The following is a 20947-nucleotide window of genomic DNA, read 5'->3' as shown; positions in this document are numbered from 1 at the left end:
TGAATCCATATTCTTTGAACACTCTACGACAAATTTATATATTATTTTGCAATTTAGAAAGCAAAGAAAAAATCTATCTCAGCATAGGAAACTTGGAAAAGTGGAAAATATACAAAAATAACACAAAGACACTGAGGAGAGAGAAGTTATGTGACATAAGAAGATTTTTTTTTTTAAGTTGAATGACAGGAAAAATGTTTTCCTGAATTATGTAAACGATCCACACTGAATAATATGCTTGAATAATTATGTCCATAAAAATATTAGATCACTTCTATAATATTTTCTCAAGGCTGCTATACATTTATATATATATATATATATATATGCACACAAAATAATCTCTGATATTTGCTTGAGAAACTATGAATAGCTGAATATTACTAGACAGATATTCTTAAAAATACAATTTCCCCCACTAGAAAAACAATCAATTAGAAGAGTTTTATACTGAAAAAATATTTTTCATTAAGTTTAGTGCAGTTACTTATAAGAAACATGATAAAACATACTAAAAATTCCATGATTAGAAGCTAATAATCATAACTTACATGCCATACATGCTACCAGTTAATTGGTTCTTTGACATTTTGGGGTGGTCAAATGATATACTCACATTCATTCCTGAGTATAAACTCTAGGAAAATATAATTGTTACATGAAATTACCACTATTATTTCCCTAGTAATATAAATGATACTCATTTCCACCAAACTATTTAAAATTAAATTGTTGTACTTACTTTCAACGATTACTTGTCTGTCTTCCCAGTTATCGTTAATAAGCTGTATATTTCCAAAGTGTGCATCACTGTAAAAGATTCGGTTGGTACCTTTTCTTCGTTGATTATAGTCAAAAGCCAAGGCTATGACATTCTTGAAGTAATGTGGATTCTCGTATGGCCTTATTGGGGAATTTAAGTTGGTTTCATCAGAAAGATGTATACTTTTTAATATTGTTCTTCCTGAATAGAGCAAATAGCCTTCATGCCTTAGGCAAGTAACTCCATCCTCTGCCAGATATCCATGGGCACAAGCGCAAGTTCTCCGGGAATTTCCTCGATAAAGACAGAGTTGCTTACAGCCACCATTGTCCCTGGCACAAACATTGGTCCCTAAAGGAGAAAAAAATATATATACACATGCACATGTTTATATTTTTCTTTTGTTTTTCAAACAAAATTCTCCACATAGAAATATTAAAACTTTGATGTTGAATATTATTTTTATTCTTAATGTAAGTTAGTCAATAAAAATTTTTTTAAAAACTGTTTTTTAAAAAATCACAGATGTTTAAAATCTTGGATTTCTTTATTTGGAAAATCATATTCTGTTTCATTCACCATCCAAGTAAATCATTAAATTTTTTCCTTAATGGGTCAGTTAAGTATATAAATCTTTTTTGAAACTTGATCCTTAGATTACAATATTTCATATAGTGTTTATTCAAAACATGAATTGATTTAACCAAAAATAATGCACTACTTTAAACTCTATGAGATATGTAAAGTATCAAAGAATGCCTAACCGCCTAAATCCATTGCACATAAGTTCTTACTCCAATTTTGAGTAAAGATATAATATGCACTTAAGATTTCTTCATCAGGCTAATTCTCCTCTGTGATTTCACAATTATTATGTCCAACATTAATATACCTTCCTTTGATATAAAAAGTAAAATTTATTTTAATGAAGGTAAACAAATTTAAATACCCACATCATTGTCCTAGAATTTTAAAAATAAGTATTTTAAGGAAGTAATGACTTTGGAAATATTTTACACTAACAGCATCATCTTTGGGGACCATAAACACTTATATATAATATGATTCATATAATATATAAAAATTTCAACTTCCTTTTACTCTCTAATGTCCTACTTATGCTTAATTTTTTAGCCAATCAATACATGTATCAATTTTTTCTATATTCCTTAGCCAAAACCTGTAATCAAGATATGCCAGGTATGTGACATGTCCACGTACCTATACTGTCCTGGGCAAATATGCCTTTGTATGAACTATGACATATTTATTACATTAGGCTACTATATGATACTTGCAGGAAATCAGATATAAATAAAATAAGATTTTGAGATTTTAGACTCATATAAGGATTTCTAAGTTTGACAAATGCTTTTAAAAAGTGGAGAGAAATCACATAAAATATACATATTCTATATTCCTTTTAAGAGTGCTGACCTTTCTCTCTGACTCGGTTAAAGATTTTAACCTCCTTCAGGTTGACTCCAAGGCCAGTTCTCATGGTTACCGTTTCTGTGGCATCATTCTTGTGACCCCTTCTGACAGACCCGTTTGCATGTGCTCTGCCAAAAAGGTAAACATACATGACCAACAATCTTCAACTAATTAAATCAAGCCAGTTACCTAAGCTGAAGATAACAGATCGGCCAACAGAAGGAAAAGAAACCAACTTTAGTCTGTGACATTGAAACACTTGAGCTTGGAATAGCAAGAGTGCCTGCCTTTTCTGTGGAAATTACATGGCTTTGTGAGATCCTTTTTGTGACCTTGCTAAGAAATGGCAAATCCTACAAGGGTAAAGCAACTGGCACTGAAATAACATTTTGAGACTCAAATACTTATGAAAAAATAAATTACCTGTCAGACCAGTAGATGTAAGCCCCAAAGACTGCAACGGAAAACATATCCACATTGCTCCCTGACAGCACCATCTCACGATTCCCCCCAGTCTCAAGGTCGATTCTCTCTATCTTGTCTGTGCGAGCATCACACCAGTACAATTTATTTTCCTAAATATCGATTGAAAAGTAACGTTATAGACTATTTTTTATTATTTTATTAAGAAAATAAAGAAACACTAAAAGTGGGTTAATAAAAGTTGTCAGTTAATGCACTTGAAGCACTTAAAAGAAATCCAACAGACCTCATAGTCAATGGAGATGCCATTCGGCCATGCTATTCCCATGCTTACGAGGACGACCTTCTCTGAGCCATCCAAGCGAGCCTTTCCAATACAGGGCATTTGTCCCCATTCAGTCCAGAACAAGAGGCTGAAATTACATTATTAATTTGTAGTGTTTATGTATATTTATTTGTAGTATGCAGAGCTATACAAAAAGACACTATCACTAATAATAGCAGTAACATTCACACTAGAATAAAAATAATACATTTCAGAAATTGATGTAAAGTATGTTTATGTTTCCAATAAAATAATTTTATTATAAAAATAGTTACATAGTCATAGCTATCATAGTATGCACTCAATATCCTACCAAGATAACTTTTGTACATTCTATTTCCTGTCTCAAATGCTCCTCTCCAACCCTTTGCCTAATTATCTCCCACTTTTCACATCTCAGTTCTTTCTTTCCAGAAGTCTTCTGGGTCTTCCCTGATTACTGCACCATGTACTCTGTTTCATAACACAGATTAGAATGGCAAATTTCCACTTCTTTTTCCTCACATTATCATTTATTATTAATATTTTTTGCCCTTACTAAATTGTAATCTCAACAAGGATAGTCAGCACTTCTGTCTCTTTTTTTTTAATTCACTATTGCTCCTTCAGCACCAGGTAATTAGAAATTTAGTGGTAAACACACACTTAATTTATGAATTTATACATGAATGCATCATAACTTTCTATTTTGTCCACTTAGATTGCTAAATGTAACTATTCTAGTTTGGATTGTATTTTATATTGTGAAGTCATCCTAAAATATAGTTTTCTGCAAAAGCAGAAATTCTTATTTTAGTCATCTTATAAAACAAAATGTAATGGGAAGGAATGTGGAAGAAAATATAATGCATAAAGAACATACAGAGTATGCCAAAATAAAACAACATGTCATAAAATATAATGTAGAAAAACAAAATGTATATAATCAATGTATTTCACTCATTCATTCAAAAAATTCAATATTTATAGGACTATATGGAAGTCCATGCTTTTAGATAAATATAATTCCTTCTTAATTTGAAGTTGCACCTATTGAAGTATTTATCCAACTACCAGACATCAGCAGTGAATAAAGTTTTTAAAAATATGGCAAGCATTGATTCACAAACTGGGTATATATTACCTAATTAAAAAAATTTTTTTAAATTATTATTATTATTTAATGGGTATATTGCACCTAGATAGTGAAAATAGTACCTAATGGGTAGTTCTCCCACCAAGTAGTCCACAGTGTCTATTGCTCCCATGTTTATGTTCATGTGTGCTCAATGCTTAACTCCCACTTATAAGTGAGGGCATGCAGCGCTTGCTTTCCTGTTCCTGCATCAATTCATTTAGGTTTACGACCTCCAGCTCCAGCCATGTTGCTGCAAAGGGGATGATTTCATTCTTTTTATTGCTTCATAAAATTCCATATTATACACGTACATTTTCTTTATACAATCTACCATTGATGGGCACCTAGGTTGAGTCCATGTTTTTGCAATTGTGAAAAGCAGGGTGCTGAACATATGACTGTATGTGTCTTTTTGGTATAATGATCCATTTTCCTTTGGGTGTATACCCAGTAATGGGATTATTTGAATGGTAGCTCTGTTTTAAGTTCCTTGTGAAATCTCCAAGTTGCTTTCCACAGTGGCTGAACTAATTTACATCCTCACCAACAGTTATAAGCATTCCTTTTTTCCTGCAGCCTCATCAGCATATTTGAATAATATATGTCAATAGTCTTGTAAGAATCAGATTACATACAGAAAAAATTGAAGATATATTTTGTTTATATTCAATGGTTATTTAAGTACACATTGATACTTAAACTACATAAAATATATGTATTATTTATGTATATTGTTTTAATTTGTTTTAATAGTTGACATTTTTTTCTTGAAAATGCTGTGTAAAATAAACACGTTAGAGTTTTCCAGACAAACAAAATGAGGTATGGCTACAATCTCAATTCTACTAATCATGAAGAAACTTTCATTCACATTTACAAGCTTTATAAATGAGAAAGGAAAAAATTTTGTAGCGTAAAATCCCACTAACATTTTGTTGGTAAGATATTATCGAAGAAGGCATATAAAAATTGGGCATAGTGGCTCATGCCTGTAATCTCAGCACTTTGGGAGGCTGAGGTGGGTGGATCACGAGGTCAAGAGATCGAGACCATCCTGGCCAACATGGTGGAACCCCATCTCTACTAAAAATACAAAAAATTTAGCTGGGAGTGGTGTCGAGCGCCTGTAGTCCCAGCTACTCGGGAGGCTGAGGCAGAATTGCTTGAACCCGGGAGGCGGAGGTTGCAGTGAGCCGAAGTTGCACCACTGCACTCCAGCCTAGTGCCTGGTGACTGAATGAGACTCTGTCTCAAAAAAAAAAAAAATTCTACACTTTTATTAAAGTCAAGCTGTTTAAGACTTTAAGGTATGCTCTCACTGGATGAAAAATATTATTTAAAATAAAATAACTAACTGGCCGATAAAATGTGTTGCTACACTTAACTTTTTAAGAAAAAATATGTTTGAAAATGGCAGGTGATATACTGCGAAGGAGGCAATGTGAGACCAGGACAGAAATGTGCTTACTCATCTAATCAGATTCTTGTTATCTATTTTTAACATACTCCAAAGTTCAAACCAGAAAAGAAATGTATACAGTAAACATTTTACTTAATATTAATCTATTTGCAAACGCACTAATAAAAATATTATTTTCAGTGAACAGACCAGATAAACTAATCGATGTACAAATAATTGTGTTTTTTGCTATTAAAAGTAATGCCAAAAATCACAATTACTTGTGCACCAACCAGCCTACTTAGCCCTAATTCTCACAGCTGTGGTAATTATGGATTAGGAGGTAAACGCTCCACAGTCCACATGGCCAATAACAGGGCAAGCCAAGAACCACACTCAGGCTTTACTAATCCAAGCCTATATTGTCTTCCCTAGAATATGTTGCCTCACCAAATAGAAAGATAATACAGAAATATATAATGATATTATAACAAATGTGATTTTTCATTAGCTATAAGAAGTGTAACAAGAAATCTCCATATTTAAAACCACAAAACAAAGCACAAAAAAGGTCTTAGCAAAAGAAAGAAGTCTCTTTTTTTTTCCAAGTAATCCTTATCCATTTTAAATGTGATACTTTCATGTTGAGATGAATGTAAAAAAATTATGTATAAAATTATGCTGAGTAAAAGTATTTTTAATCCAGAATTTACACAATTTTTTTTCCTGTGGAAAAGAGTAATAATTGGATAAACTATCATTATATGGGAACCAAATCTTACTGTGTAGGAATCACTTTACAGTTAAATAATTTATCAACTTAATAAAAGATTTTCAATCCATCAAAATTAAGCCAACATTTTATGTCAAGCAAAAAATGATTTATTTGCTCCTTAAACTGAAATTGAAAGTAAAGAAATGAATAGAATTTGCACCTTAAAACCTTTGGGGATTATAAACCAAATGTAGAGAGAGAGCCCTCTCCAAGTTTGTAAAACTGGAGGAGGAGACTTGTAATTTAAGATAATAATTTACACAGATGCACCTGATATATCATTAATGAACACAGTTTCTTGATATCTAAATCTGGTCTTTAGCAGTAGGAAGAAATGAAAATATTTGTTCCTGGTTTTTGGTACCCTACCAATACTAACATTGAGTGATAAAATTACTATTGATTCTGAATCTATTTGAGTTCAAATTTTGCAATTGTGAAATATGTGTTTACTACATGATGCAGCCAAGAAAACTAACTTTAGAGTATCAACTTGGTACATCTAGCCCTGAAAATACTTTCTCAAATCCAGAAATTACTAAAATTGTCCAAACTAATGCTACTTTGTATAATTAAATAATAAAGTAGTATTTGTTAAACTAAACCAAAAACTTCTTTATTTAAATAAGATTGCCCTTAAAGAATTTAAAAACATAAAGTTTTAAAAGGGACTTTAAAAAGTGGCTTTCAGAATTACAGAAATTCTATCAAAAACTGTCATAATACAAATATTCTATGGTCGTTACTAGATTACAACAGTTTTGGTCAGGAAAACAGTGCACTGAACACATATCATGAATTAATTTCCAACTAATTACTGACATTTGGATAATAGGTAAAAAGATCACATTTGGTAATACTAGAATGCCTAAAGGCCTAGCAGACTCTTAATGGATCCTGAAAGTTAATTGTATTTATCATATGGCAACTGTACAAATTGGCATCAGAATTAGTTTAGATATGGGTAGACTTTTCAGAAAAAAACTTTTGTTTTTTCTGTCACAGGTAGTTAAATTCAAGCTGAAAAATATACTTCAAATTATTATAAATGCTCATAAATAAATTTGAGTAAGCTAACACTAGTGACAAAGCTATGATTTTTGTGGGAGAAGAATAATGGAGTGTGGAAAAAAAAAGAATAAATAAATCTAATTTTTAAAGAGAAACAGTATTAAATGTTATCCTTATACTCCAAATACATGAACAGTTGTGAAAAGCAAAACTAATTGGAATTAATCATTTTCTCTGGATTTAAAATTATCTTCTTTGACTGCTAAACTGTTTTCCTGGAGCTCAACTTTGAGTTGCAATTTTTGCAATAAATGTACCATTTCTTCCTACTTTTTTGCCTTCCCTAAGTAAGTATGATTTAGATCCTTTGTCACATATAATAAAGAAAACCTGAGATAACCAAAAAAATGTTCATGCTGGCATAAAAATGAAGATCAGGTAATTCTCTTATGTCAGCAGTTGGCCTTGGTCAAGAAGAGAATCGAGAATGTCATTGTGTCCTCTCCTAGCGTGGGGCTCAACAGTGGGTTATCCTATCTGCAAAAAGTAAAAGAAACAAAAAATAAAGCAAAGTAAAAACCCTAAAGACAAACAATAGTAGGTAGCCTTTACATGAGCATATGCTTTTAATTTGACCAAAGATGCTCATAATTTTCAATCTTATAGATGCAGTAGAATCGCTTAAAATTCATACAAACTGAATACCTTATAGGTCAACATGTTCATGGCTCCATCTTCAGATCATAAGTAAAATAAGATAACATTGTAAAGGTTTGAATATATTTTATGAGTAAATGATTAGACTTTTTTTTTAATCCCCTGAGGAATAAATGGAATGTAGGACTTTCTCTTTTCCTGTGAGACCTTATTCACATTTTCCTTTTTCTTTCTTTTATGTGAAGCTTTGTTTGAGAAAGTGTTACAGGCCTATCCCAAATCATTTTTCAAGTCATAAATATGTTTCTATTGATGAAAGAATCCTGTAATATAAAAAGTACTCGAACACAGGTGGTAGAACCCTGTGCTAAAAGGATGAAAATACGGAACCAGTCTACCCTTGGACACTATAGCACTTTTCGAAATTTTTGTTGTTATTGTTGATTTTGTGGTTGAGTCTCAAACTTATTCTTGCACTGCGCTCATGCACTCATCAACAAATATTTAATTAGATATCTATCATGTTCTGGGAGTTGATGATACAAAACAAATTGGATTTCAGTACCCTCATAAAGCTAATTGTTTAATGGCAGAGGCAAATGGGTAAATAGGTATCTGAGAAAGATGCTGATTAGAAATACTTAAAATTTGTTAGTCTGTTTAAGTCATAAATGTAGGGGCTTCAACAATGAAAATGTTGCAGTGTTGTGGTGAGAAATGTGGTCTTTCCTGTAAACAACTTCAGAAATATATATTTGTTTTCTTTTAGGCCAAATAAAGATATAGGTCATTTGAGTTATTCTTTCTGTTTAAGCTTCAACATTATTTAACTTATTTTTTAATTTATCTCTTTCTTGATCTGCTATTCTTAAGTTTATAGCTGACTGTTTTTTGATTTACTACATTGTAATTTTGAGTAATTATATAGGACAATTACTATGTGTATGGATAGCACACAGTGGAGAAGCAAACAAACTATTCACAAACAAAACTATATATATATATATATATATGTGTGTGTGTGTGTGTGTGTGTGTGTGTGTATATATACACACATATATAATTTTCCATAGCACATTACATTATATGGTAGTTAATTTATCATTTTATATATGTATTTACACCCTCCCTCATTACCCATCTTCTCATTTAAACAAATACTTAACATACACATGCACATATATATAATATTAGCTTCTTCACATTTATCATTTTCTTGCATAGATCATGTTTATGCACTTTTGTACATTCAATATATATTTGATATTTTCCTATAACTATAAATTTGCCAAATATCTAACATCTAGCCACCTAGAGCCTATACTTCTAGAGCTCATGAGCTGACTTAAAGTTATCAAAATATTATAAAGAAGTTTTAAATTTGTTCCATGTCTTGCAATCTATCTTACCCAACATAATTCCTATGGTAAATCAAATTTATTTAATTTCCTTTATATATATGTTGCCTTGCTTTAAGATGTAAAATATACTCTAAGAGATGGTATTAAACTATACTACACTGCTGTTATCTTAGCAGGTGTTAAACTCTCCACCAAGACCTTTTGCATATTGGTGAGCATACTGTAAAAGTATATACATAATCAAAGACTATATGAAAATATGTACTTATAGAACAGCAAGATCCCACGTCAATATGAATATTTGCCATGGAAAGAAAAGCTTTTCGGCATGTTATTCACAGTCACGGAAATACAGAGCTAAGTTAAGAGAGGCAACATACATCTTGGTGCTTAAAAGGAAATAAAATCACAATATGTTTGTTTCCATTAGAGATTATATGTCATGGGAACTTAACCAAAATTTTTAACATCATAAGTGACTTCCTACGTATCTTTTGTAGTTAGTGTTAAATGACTTTTTAGCATGAAGAAAATTATTACACTTCAATTTTTACAAAGCAAGTGATGCCAGAAATAGGAGGAGGAGGAAGACAAGGAGGGGGAGAAGGCTGAGGAGAAGAGTAGTAATGATAGATGAAGGAAACTGATTTTTTAAGCTAAACTTAAAAAATCACCTTCTTTCATCCATCATTGATGTACATGATTCCTATTTTGCATTTGGCTACATTTTTAAAAAGCTCAAGTCTCTATTGTTCAAAAACTGGATTCATGCCCACTTTTCAAGGCATGTTTATATTTTGAATTCAGCTACTTCACTCCATTATGGTTCACACTTTCCCTTGGCAATACCATCTGCCATGTTTTAGCTTCAAACAGAATATTAAAGTACTGTACTGTATTCCTATGATATAAATTTTGACACTTAAATGTCTATGTAATATTACCTGGAAATCAAGGTTCAAATAATTTTACAAGACTCTTCATTTTTAAGCCTTTTATTGTCTCTCTAAATTCATGACAATAAACGTGGAAAAAGTATAAGGAGACATGTATCCATAATAATTCCAGGTAATAATAAATATTTCCTGGAAATAAGCTTAACATTTAAATGAGTGTATCTACTCTTAACTATGGTCATGGAAAAATATTTATCCATATAATATAATTAATATTTTTAAATACTTTTAAGAAAAAATAAAGGTGTACAGAAAAATAATATTTAAATATTTCTATATATGTCAAAGATTTCTTGTTTTGTAGACCCAAATGCAATTCTGCTTTTGAGGACTCAAAATTAAGAAATCAAAAATATTTACTGAGATCCTCCTGCTGAGTCAGTGCTAAGCTTATAGTTGCAATGGAGAGAAATAAAAAATCTGACAAATATCAGGAGCGAAGAAATGAGAAGACTTGCTGACAGATGGAAATAGGTGATGAAAAAATACTGGAAAATATAAAGTTTTAACCTCTTTTGTGATAACAGAAAAAGAGATGCCATATTTAAGAAAGGTAGGCAGCAGATGAGAGGTAGGAGGACATGTTAAGTTTTAGTGACAGACATTCAAGTAAATAACTCTAAAGGATATCAGAAATATAAATAAAGAGATGAAGATGATATTTTATAACTATTTTGCATGTATTTATTTATATTTTTATATTCACTATATTTGCATGATTTACATAAAATCGTAAGATTAGCTGAGTTTAAAAGATAAATAAAAGAGAGAACGGCACACAAAGCCTTAAATGAGAAGAAAGAGAATCAAATATAAGGCTCACAGAAGCTATAAAAGGGGCCTCAGATAAAAGCAGAAAATGCAGGATCAGAGAAGGCTAAAGAAAAAAATGAATTCTTGGATGGACTATCAATGAAGAAAACTGTCCTGGAGAAGGCAAATGGTATAAAACCTGCAAAAAATATAAAATAATCATCTCTAGATTTGACTGCAAATAAATCTAGAAATTCCTGTATACTAACAAGCTGAAACTCATTTTAGGAGTTCAATGATGAGACAATAGATATAGATGATTATTCTATGAAGTTGAGAAGAAAACATGTGGAAAGTAATGACAATAGTAATGTGTTCTCTAATGAGAAGGACCTGAGCCTATTTGAACGCAAAAGGGAAAGGCTTCATTGAAAGGAACAAGTTAAGGATGATGACATAGAAGAGAATGGTTTTTGCATGAAATGTCTGAGGAGACATTTGTATCCAGAATAAAAGTAGAGAAGTCATTTTAAGGAAGAAACCTTTCTCCAAGGCTATACTCACTTAAACATTTACAGCATGAATCCACATATTCCATTTTCCTTCACCGCATTATCACCTATCACAATTACACACCGTTTATTTATTGCTTTACCACTGGCTGGCAGCTTTTTCATCTTCTCCTTCCGCTTCTGACATTTTATGGAACTTTATAACGTATGAACACCCCAGCTCATAGTACGTCATTTTTATTGCTCCAGGGACCTACCTAGAATCACCTCCTGTTGATTTATAGAGCTGTGTTGATCACTCATGCCAGCTGTACCTTATCTCTCTATTCTTAACCTGGTCTACTCTTGATTTCCCACTATTCCATCACTAGCTTGTAGGCCTCACCTCTAGACTGGTAACTCAAAGTTAACCCATTACAACTGCCAACTTTGATCTGTAACGTTTTGCTCCTTTTTGTGCATTTTTTTTCTTTACTACCCCTACATTGCAAGCATTATAATTCAATGTCATATAAAATTTCTGCTTATATTCTAGAATCCATCCCAGCTGGTCTCACATTGCTTAAAAATTATTTGATTCATTATGGTGGAAAATATTTACTTCAATAGCTTCAGCAACACTTAACCTATTCACTTAGAACTGCTAACCTTAGAAATGTAGGCTAGCAGCTGTGACTTTCTTCAATTTCATGAATTTAAGCCCTAAAATATATTTGATCTCCACATCCTGTCTCTTTTTTCACTATCTCTGAAGAGGAAGAGAATTAGCACCCACCTCATTTAATCCTCCCAATTAACTAAAAGGATATAGGCATTTGAGACCAAGAAGTACAGAAATATCACAAAGGCAAATGTAAAAAGTAAATGTCTAAGTGGGGCTTCCAAACTGTAGTGGACACCATCATGCTCGATATAAATACCCTCAGATGCTGTTTACCATCTCTGAGCTCTCAAATGACCTTTGTCCCTAACAACTCACATGGACAACTTTCTTTGGAGGATTACCCTTGAGCCACTTGAATCTCTTCTCTCATGAGTGCAGACATTCAGAAATTTTGGGGGTATCTGTTTTCCCAGAGTGGCCTTTATCCACTGGCTAACTACTTGGGAATCTGAATACCAAGTTCCATTACTGTGAGGTAAAGTTTACACTCTAGAGTGCCCCCAGGAATCAGTTTGAGGCCAAGATTGTATTCAAAATTAAATATTTGTCTGATTTCTTTCTTCCCCTTTTTGACTGGTTATACTTCTTTCAGGTCCTGAGTTGACTTCTAATTCTAGAATCTCTTTCTGGGACACCTAGCGTAAGATACAAATCTTGACTCTCTGCTTTCTGTCTCTGATTCCTCCTTCTCTGTTCTGTTGTTTCTTCCTTGTCAAGGCTCCTGTACGCTCCCTGGAATTTGTCTCCCCTTTACATTCATTTCCATCCTCTTTCTTCCAATCAGTTTTTTTTTTTCCTTTTTGCCTACGAATATCTGCAATATCCCCATACTAACAGAAACCTTATACCCTGCAATCTTCTCATCTTCTATTTCTTCTCTTTCCCTTTATCATCCAATTTCTGTCAGTTTATTCTGTAAATGCTAGTTCCGCTTTCTAATTATTCCTTTATCCACTCTTTATATTTGACTTCTGTCCTTACTCATCTTTGAAACTGATAAATATATGCAACACCATTCTGATCACCAGTTACACGTTCTGATCTCTGCTTTTTCTCTCTCCTGACTTCTTCACTGCTAGCACATTCTTCTTCCTTAAATGCTCTTCCTTTGACTTTCACAGTTCAGCAATTTTCCAAAGACTCAAAATGGCTAGGTTTTTTGTTATTTTATTTCTCTCTCTCTCCCCTAGTCATTCTACCCCCTAACTGTAAGCATTCTTCATTTTTGTTCTTAGACTTCTTTTCTGGACACTCTTTCTTGGATAACCTCATATACTATCACAGTTTATTACAGTCTGAACTCTGTTGGAATAAGTAAGAAGTGACTTTATATTTATCCAACTACTGATTCCATCTAGTTCTACTGAGTATTTCCTCTCCAAACTTTGCTGTCTCAGAAAGATCCCATAACTTCACAGCCAGTTATCATTAAATGAACAGTATCATGTAGTTAAGATTAATTTTAAAGCTCACTCTCTTCCCTCTCTCCAACTTTGCCCTGACTCCTTTTGGCATTGGGATTTGCGGTGAAAAAGATATACAACTATTATTTTCATTTGCTGCTCTTTTCTCTTTATTTTAGCCTCCCTCTTACATATTTGTCTGTAGCTCTCTCCGTTACTTGACCTGAGGACAAGGAAACAACACTTTTCTCTTATCCACAGGGATGGTAAATTACCATTCTTAAGGATTCTTTATGTTAAAGAATGTTACGACTTCAATAAACTTTTGTCACACTTCTGATTTTAGCTTCTATATGTTGTTTCAGGCTAAGGGGAAGGCTGAGGAGAGAGGGTCCAGGACTGGTTTGGATTTCACTTGGTAAACTGGAGAAAGTGTGACCAAGGCAATTTTTTTTAAAAGTATAGGGAGCCCTACCAGCTATTATATGGACCCAAGTTGTCTTCCAGCCACATCACCTACTCTTACCTATATGTACCTCAAGTACCTATACTCTTGCTGATGGCTTTTGCTTTGCCACTATCAATCTTTAATTATTCTATTTCTTCTTCTTATAATATATACCTACCCCATCTCAGAAACCTCCTTTTCCTTCAAGTATCCTCGATACAGTTTCTACTAATCACTATTATTGCTGCTACCAACCTCATTTTTACTAGCTGCTCAAATTATATGCTATTAACTTTGCATTAAACCCACGATAATTTTATACTGATCTTCTAAAACTTATTACTTCAACATGACATTTGGCTATGAGCTTTAAATTTGAGTCGGATCAATTAGTTTTTTATTGTGCCTGAAAAAAGTCTTTACAAAGTGACACTATTTCTTTAACTGAAATGTGTACTTGTTTAAATTTTCAGTTTAAACAGAAAACTCATTGTGAATAGATGTAGCATCTTATTCATGCCAGCATACTTCACAGTATCTATACGTGTCTTCCATATGCACTAGTATTTTGTCAAGATGTAGTGAATTGAAGCCTGAGGATAACATGGAGGGATGCTAACATGTCCTGGCTCACAGTGCCTAGCACTCAATAAATGTTCATTGAATAAAATGATAAAAAGTAGAGTATATGAAGATTCTTTTGCCCAATTTTCTCAATCAAGCTAGAGTCAAGTAGGTATAGTCATATAGTTAGATAGATATGGAGTGATAACAGATACTTAAGAAAAAGCAGCTCTGGAATATCAACTTAAGGTTCTACAATGGGTTTGAATAACAAATGAAAAGGCAATCTACAGATTGACATGTAGCAGCAAGAGGCTTGTTAAATTGAGCTGTATGAATCTATAATAGGCCAGACACAAGAGTTTCTGTACAATATAAATGGACTTATTGCAACTACGAAGCAAATAAATTCTTTATTAGAAACAAACTAAACGTTCAATTCCAGTGTACCTACGGGATTCCATAGCTTTCAAATTATAGTTCTTCTTGTCATTAGAATAATGATTCACAGTCAAGCAATTGGTCAAATTTTCTCTTTTAAGGATATAATAATTTATTACAGCCAGGCACTGTGGCTCAATTACAGCCAACACTGTGATTGCACCACTGCATCCAGCCTAGGCAGCAGAATGACAGCCTGTCTCTAAAACAAACAAAAACTCATACAGCTACTAGGTAAATGAATAAATATTAGTACAAATAATGTATAAAATAAAAGTACTAGATGCTATGGGGTCATACAAAAATCTAAACTATTTCAAAGCCAAGTAAGGGTAAATAAAATTTAACAAGATACAAATAGAAGAACATTTGCAGGTAAAGGGAAGAGGTTGGCAAAGGCCGGACGTGGAAGAGAAAAAGGCATATTTAAAAAGCTAAGAGAAGAACAACAGAGATTGAGAAAGGAAAAAGACAATAACAGAAGCATCTGACTGAAAATTATTATAGGGTCTGATTAAGGAGGATCATAACAGAAACTTTGGACTTTACACATAAAGCAATAGAAATTCCTTGAAAGATTTTAAGCAAGCAGATGTATACTTTTAAAAATCACTCTAGGCTTTGGTGAGCTTAGGAGACCAATTGGGATGTTATCGCAGTATATAAGGTAACATCAAATTTAATTAGAATAAAAATAAAGATAGAGAGTGGTGGACTGACAATAGATATTTAGAAGAAAACCTAAGCAGAACTTGGTGATAGATGAAATTCACTTTAATTTTATATATGTACAGTTTGGGTACTTATGAAACAACCCATGAAAATGTCAAGACAGGTAGTTATACTTATTTAGAACTCAAAACAAAGAAAAAAAAAGTAAAAAAGAAGGAGAAGAAAACAAAAGTTTGGGATGAACATGTTTGACAATGACAGACATATAAATGAACATTGAGATTTTAGAAATATTTAGAAATAAGGAGGCCTATCAAATGGCTATTTTACTCATTCAATAAATAATTAAATACCTAATTATATAAACAATTCTAGGGAAGAGCTTTAAATTGAGAATCTAGAATCCTGTTAGTGCCTTTATTTGGATTTACACACATATAAATACATAATAAATGTGACTTAAATATGTACTATAATACATGAACAAAGTGAATATAAACACTTTTTCTGCTTAGGTAAGATATTCTTGAACTTTGGCTCAGACATTACAGCTAAGGGTAATTATTAAGTTTTTTTCAATAGAACTTAGAAAACTCACTTAAGACTTGGAAGTTATATGTAAATCTTAAAATTACCCTTTCTCTGGGTGCACAGCTATAGATCTTGGTTGATCCAGGCCTTGGGAAATAATTACATAACGGAAAGAACCATTGAGTCTTGCAACTTCAATTAAGTTGAAACCATGATCTGTCCAATATATGTTACCTAGGAGAAATAAAAGAGGTGTTTATAATACAATCGTGAGAGAAAAATTACGTATTTGTTATGACTGAAATTACATTTCTGAGCATTCACATAACTATCAAGAAACTGTTTAGTTCCTACATTCTTTTTAAATGTGTTTCCTAAACAGAAAACTATAAATAAACTAATATGCAAATACTTTCAAATCCTAATCTCACACATCTCTGATTTAAAGCATATAATGATATATTTACATGGTAAAAATAAGTTGAAACTTTTCATGCCTAAAAAAGAGACCTATTTTAACTTTCCACTGACTTTAGGCAAAAGAGAACTTCTAATACATTTGTTTACCTGCCTTATGGAGCTCTCAGGAGATTTGGGCAAAGTTAACACAACATAATCTACTTCTACATAAAAACACTTATCCAAAGGCTCAATAGCATTAGGAGTAAAGCCAAAAGTAAAAGAGACTATTACGCCTGTGGCTAGAAGTACAAATAATAATAATAATAATAATAATAATAATAATAATAATAAATACACTGTTACAAGTTAGAAGATATTTTTTATGAAACAGTTTGATCCCCTAACAAAAAAGTTGTGTAACAAAAAGAGGAAAAGCCATGGATTATACCAGCAATCCAGTCAATAGCTATCCCTTCCACTCTTCCCAAGCCATTGGTAACGATATCTTCTTTCCAAGTCTGATCTCTTTTAGCTCGGCTAATTTTATTGAAGCCCATGTCTGTCCAGTAGATGGTATCATTTTCTATGGATAAGACACAGAAAAAAACACACACACACACTATAAAAGGTATCAATATATGTTTCAGGATTATATTGCAACAATATATTTTGGGATATCATCATAGGTTGGCTAGATTATAAGTATTCTTCAGGATAACTTACTAATATAAATAGCATAAAATAAAGCATGAAAATAACATGAAATAACATATTTTAGTCACATGATATTTCAAGTATTTTTTGAAATATTATAGAAATAATCTATTGTATTGTTTATTTTTATTAATTTTTCTACTTATTTGAACTCAATAAATTCTTATCCTGAGTCAATTTGCAACCTTCATTCCAAACCATGTTATTTTGGGTCATGATTTTTCTCTTTACAACTATACCTGTGTCTGAATCTCCTATTAGAATACTACTAGGGATAATCAACTCAACAATGCTTCAAAGTAGAGAGAGGACAAAAAAAACATAAGAGCATTTCAACTATATAAGAATGTTTTAAGGATAAGGCCATCCAGAATGTACAAAGTCTTAAAAATGCCTTATCATCCAATTATTCCTTCTAAGGTACTAGTTTCTCAAATGTCAACTACAAGACTGTTACATTATTTTTCAAACTCTCATTTTCCAAATGGGCTTAAGAATACTTGAAGAATTGTTCTATGGGATCACAGAGTCTTTAAATAAGAGTGCTTTTTGAATATTTGAATGAAAAGTGTGTCTAAAGACTATAAATGAAATATATATATATTCATATGCATAAAGGGTAGTAATTATAGACCAATGATTTTAAACACAGCCACCAGAAAGACACTGGGGATGAATCATTAAACAATAAATTTGCCAGCAACTAAGTAAGTTTTTGTGTTGTGACCTACATGGCCATTTGAAGAACAAATCCTTTAAGACCAATAAAATTTCCCTCTGGCACACTGACAGACTATGGAAATAAAGAAAACGCAATTAGTATAATAAAGCCATTTATCAGTGAGCTTTGGGGTTCTGTTTCAAATGAAATATAGTCTTTACTGTAACCTCTTCAGGAAAAGATTCTAAATAGTTCCTGTTCTCAACAATGGTCAAGTCAGACACACAATTGTTAGAGGCAGAGAAGAGATACCCTATCCAAATATACAGCTGGAAAGGAAAGATTTGTTCGATTTTCCCATTTTGTAAAATCATCAATTAACATTTTTTCCTTATTGAACTAGGAAATCAATCAACAAAAAGAAGTCTTATTTTTGCATAAATATTAAGCATTATATGTTGAGTCTAATTTTAACTAGAGCATTAAATATGCCATGGATAAGGACTACATCTTCCCTAAACATTAGATCCATATGTCCAACTGTCTCTTTTACTTCTCTTCTTGTGTGTAGATAAGGCAATCTTGATGTACAATGGAAAATTCTGAATGAAGCATGCTTCTCTCAAAGTCTTCTGCCTGACAGCTCCCCTTTCATGGTGGTGTGATATGGTTGGCACCTCCATCCTCTGTTTCTTGGACTAAAAACATCAGATTGTCCTGATTATGTTTGCACATGCACCACATCCAATCAAGCACCAGATACTCTCATATTTAACCCATTATCAAGTATTTTTGTTCATTTTTTTCTTCTTTCAATACATATCCATTATCCAACCACCACACACCATCTGCTACTCATGTTGTAACCCAAACCCCTATTAACCAGTGTAGTCAGAAGTCTTGCAACAGCCTTTTAATCGGTTGCCTAGCTACCACTTTTGCTCCTGCACTTCCCTTTACACATAAGTCTTGCTTTGCCACTTGGAAAAGTATAGATACAGAGGTAGTTTTAAAATGTAAATAGCTGGAATGAAGAAATTCCCACAGGAAAAAATACATATAAATAAGAATTTCTCCCTGCCATCTCACACCAAACTCTAAAGTCACTTCCCCTTTCATCCAAGGTAAAATTAAAGTTCCTTCCCATCAGTTTCATAATCTATCAACGCTCTCCAATCCTCCCTTGCCTAATTTTCTTCTACTCTTCCCCTCACTTACCCATCTCTAGTAATAGCCTTTCCTTTTATTAAAACATTCTTCAGTACAAGATTCTTCACATTATTTTTTTATTTTTGTCTTAAATGTTTTCCCCAAGATATCTCAGCTCTCTTAGCTCTAATATCCCTTCTTGCTGAAACTTTCCTGACTATTCTATAAAATTATCCTTTTACCATGCTCTATTTCCCGTTACCAAAACGTATTTTCCTCTGTAGCACTTATCATTATCAAACACATTATATATTCATTGGTTTCTTTGTGGAGTGTCTCTTTTGTCTCACAGGAATGAAATTTCTGTGAGGGCTTGGGGCTTTATTTCATTTGCAGCTTTGGTCCTGCTTACCTGGAATACTTCCTGGTACATAAGCTGAAAGTAAGCATTTGGTGAGTAATAAGGTAATACGATATGTTGTATAAAAACTGGTTGGGAGGCAGATACAAAGGAAACACATCTCTTGACATAAAAATGCTTAGTAGCTCATTAAGGAACAGAAGGTGTGCACATGGAGAAATGGCCAACAACTAGAAATAGTGTAAGATGAGCAGCATATAAGTCATATAGGCAAGTATTTTTGCAGAAATTCAAAGAAGAAAATCAGGACAATCTTTACAACAAAAAAAGGCACCTCTTCATTTCATATTACTTTCTAATAGCTTTATCAGCACTGTAAAATTATAGTCGATATAATCATAAAGCATTCCTTCCCATGTAGACCACTACATCTTGCACATATCTTTGTCATATTGAACTGAAATAGCATTTTTGCATTTCTTTCTAGAACTAGACCATTAAATATGTCATAGATAAGAACTGCATCGGACCCAATTTTTCTCAGTATAGTCACATGTACTGTAGACACTTTATAATATTGAGGCTATCTTTAAATGGTCAAGACCATGAGATCACAGCCTTGAGAAACTAACACATTTTCTTGTATCCATTCTACTAGGTACATTTGGGAAACTGGTGAGTAAATGAATCATGTGATGATGCATTAAGGAAAACTAAGAGTAGAGAAGAATAAATCACACATTCATATTCAAATCCCTTTTTCTTATCAGTTTTTTCACCTATATATTGTATACCTGCACAAACACACATAAGACCAAATATTTGCTAAGATATAAAAACACATTTTCTAGTGTCTGGAAATATCTGCAAAATAAAGTCAAATTAGGTAAAGCATGTTTTAATTAGGAAAGGAATCAAGTTGAAACAGAATAACATTTTACAACAAACTGTAAAGATACAAAATGGAGATAGATGCAAACATAGAAAGAGAAGACTTTCATAACTGTGTCCTGATACTTATTTCCAAATACGATATTTCTTAACTTTAATTACCTACATTCAATAGATACTTATGGAATTCTTAGTTTGTGCTAATTATTGTAGGCATAAAATATGGTGGTGATCATAACAGACACTACCCCATAATCAAGTAGTTTATATTCCAGAGTAAAATTAAAAATAAACTATCTTAGGACATATGGTAATCTGGTTATGTCTAATATAATTATAGAACTGGAAAACAGAATTTGTAATTTAAGATAATAACAATTATAATAACCTCTCCACAGATATAATAAGACAAATATGAGTCTTTGAAGCCATTTTTAAGAATTACCATGTAGGGAAATTGACAGCCAGCTATTGTATATTGCAATTATCATTAAAGTCAGAATTAAAGGGAAAACCATATATTACCATAATGATACTTATCTGTAAAACAAAAGAAAGAC

At 32.4% G+C, this 20947-nt stretch overlaps 1 protein-coding gene across 3 annotated transcripts in view; it reads right to left on the bottom strand.

Moving 5' to 3' along the window:
* Positions 1-20947, bottom strand: part of LRP1B (LDL receptor related protein 1B) — a 1911091-nt gene that overhangs the window by 463382 nt on the left and 1426762 nt on the right. For all 3 annotated transcript variants that reach the window (XM_017523186.2, XM_037736613.1, XM_037736614.1), the window contains exons 36-41: positions 17060-17194; positions 16314-16443; positions 2907-3033; positions 2621-2772; positions 2201-2325; positions 743-1114 (exon numbers count right to left, since the gene is read on the bottom strand). In XM_017523186.2, coding sequence (XP_017378675.1) covers positions 743-1114; positions 2201-2325; positions 2621-2772; positions 2907-3033; positions 16314-16443; positions 17060-17194 — 1041 coding nt within the window. The remainder of the gene's footprint in view (positions 1-742; positions 1115-2200; positions 2326-2620; positions 2773-2906; positions 3034-16313; positions 16444-17059; positions 17195-20947) is intronic.

The sequence above is a fragment of the Cebus imitator genome, unplaced genomic scaffold, assembly GCF_001604975.1.
Source record: "Cebus imitator isolate Cc_AM_T3 unplaced genomic scaffold, Cebus_imitator-1.0 Scaffold27, whole genome shotgun sequence".
In the NCBI taxonomy this organism is placed as follows: Eukaryota; Metazoa; Chordata; class Mammalia; order Primates; family Cebidae; genus Cebus; species Cebus imitator.
Note: the sequence above shows the minus strand (reverse complement) of the source record. Positions and strands in the feature narration are given on the sequence as shown.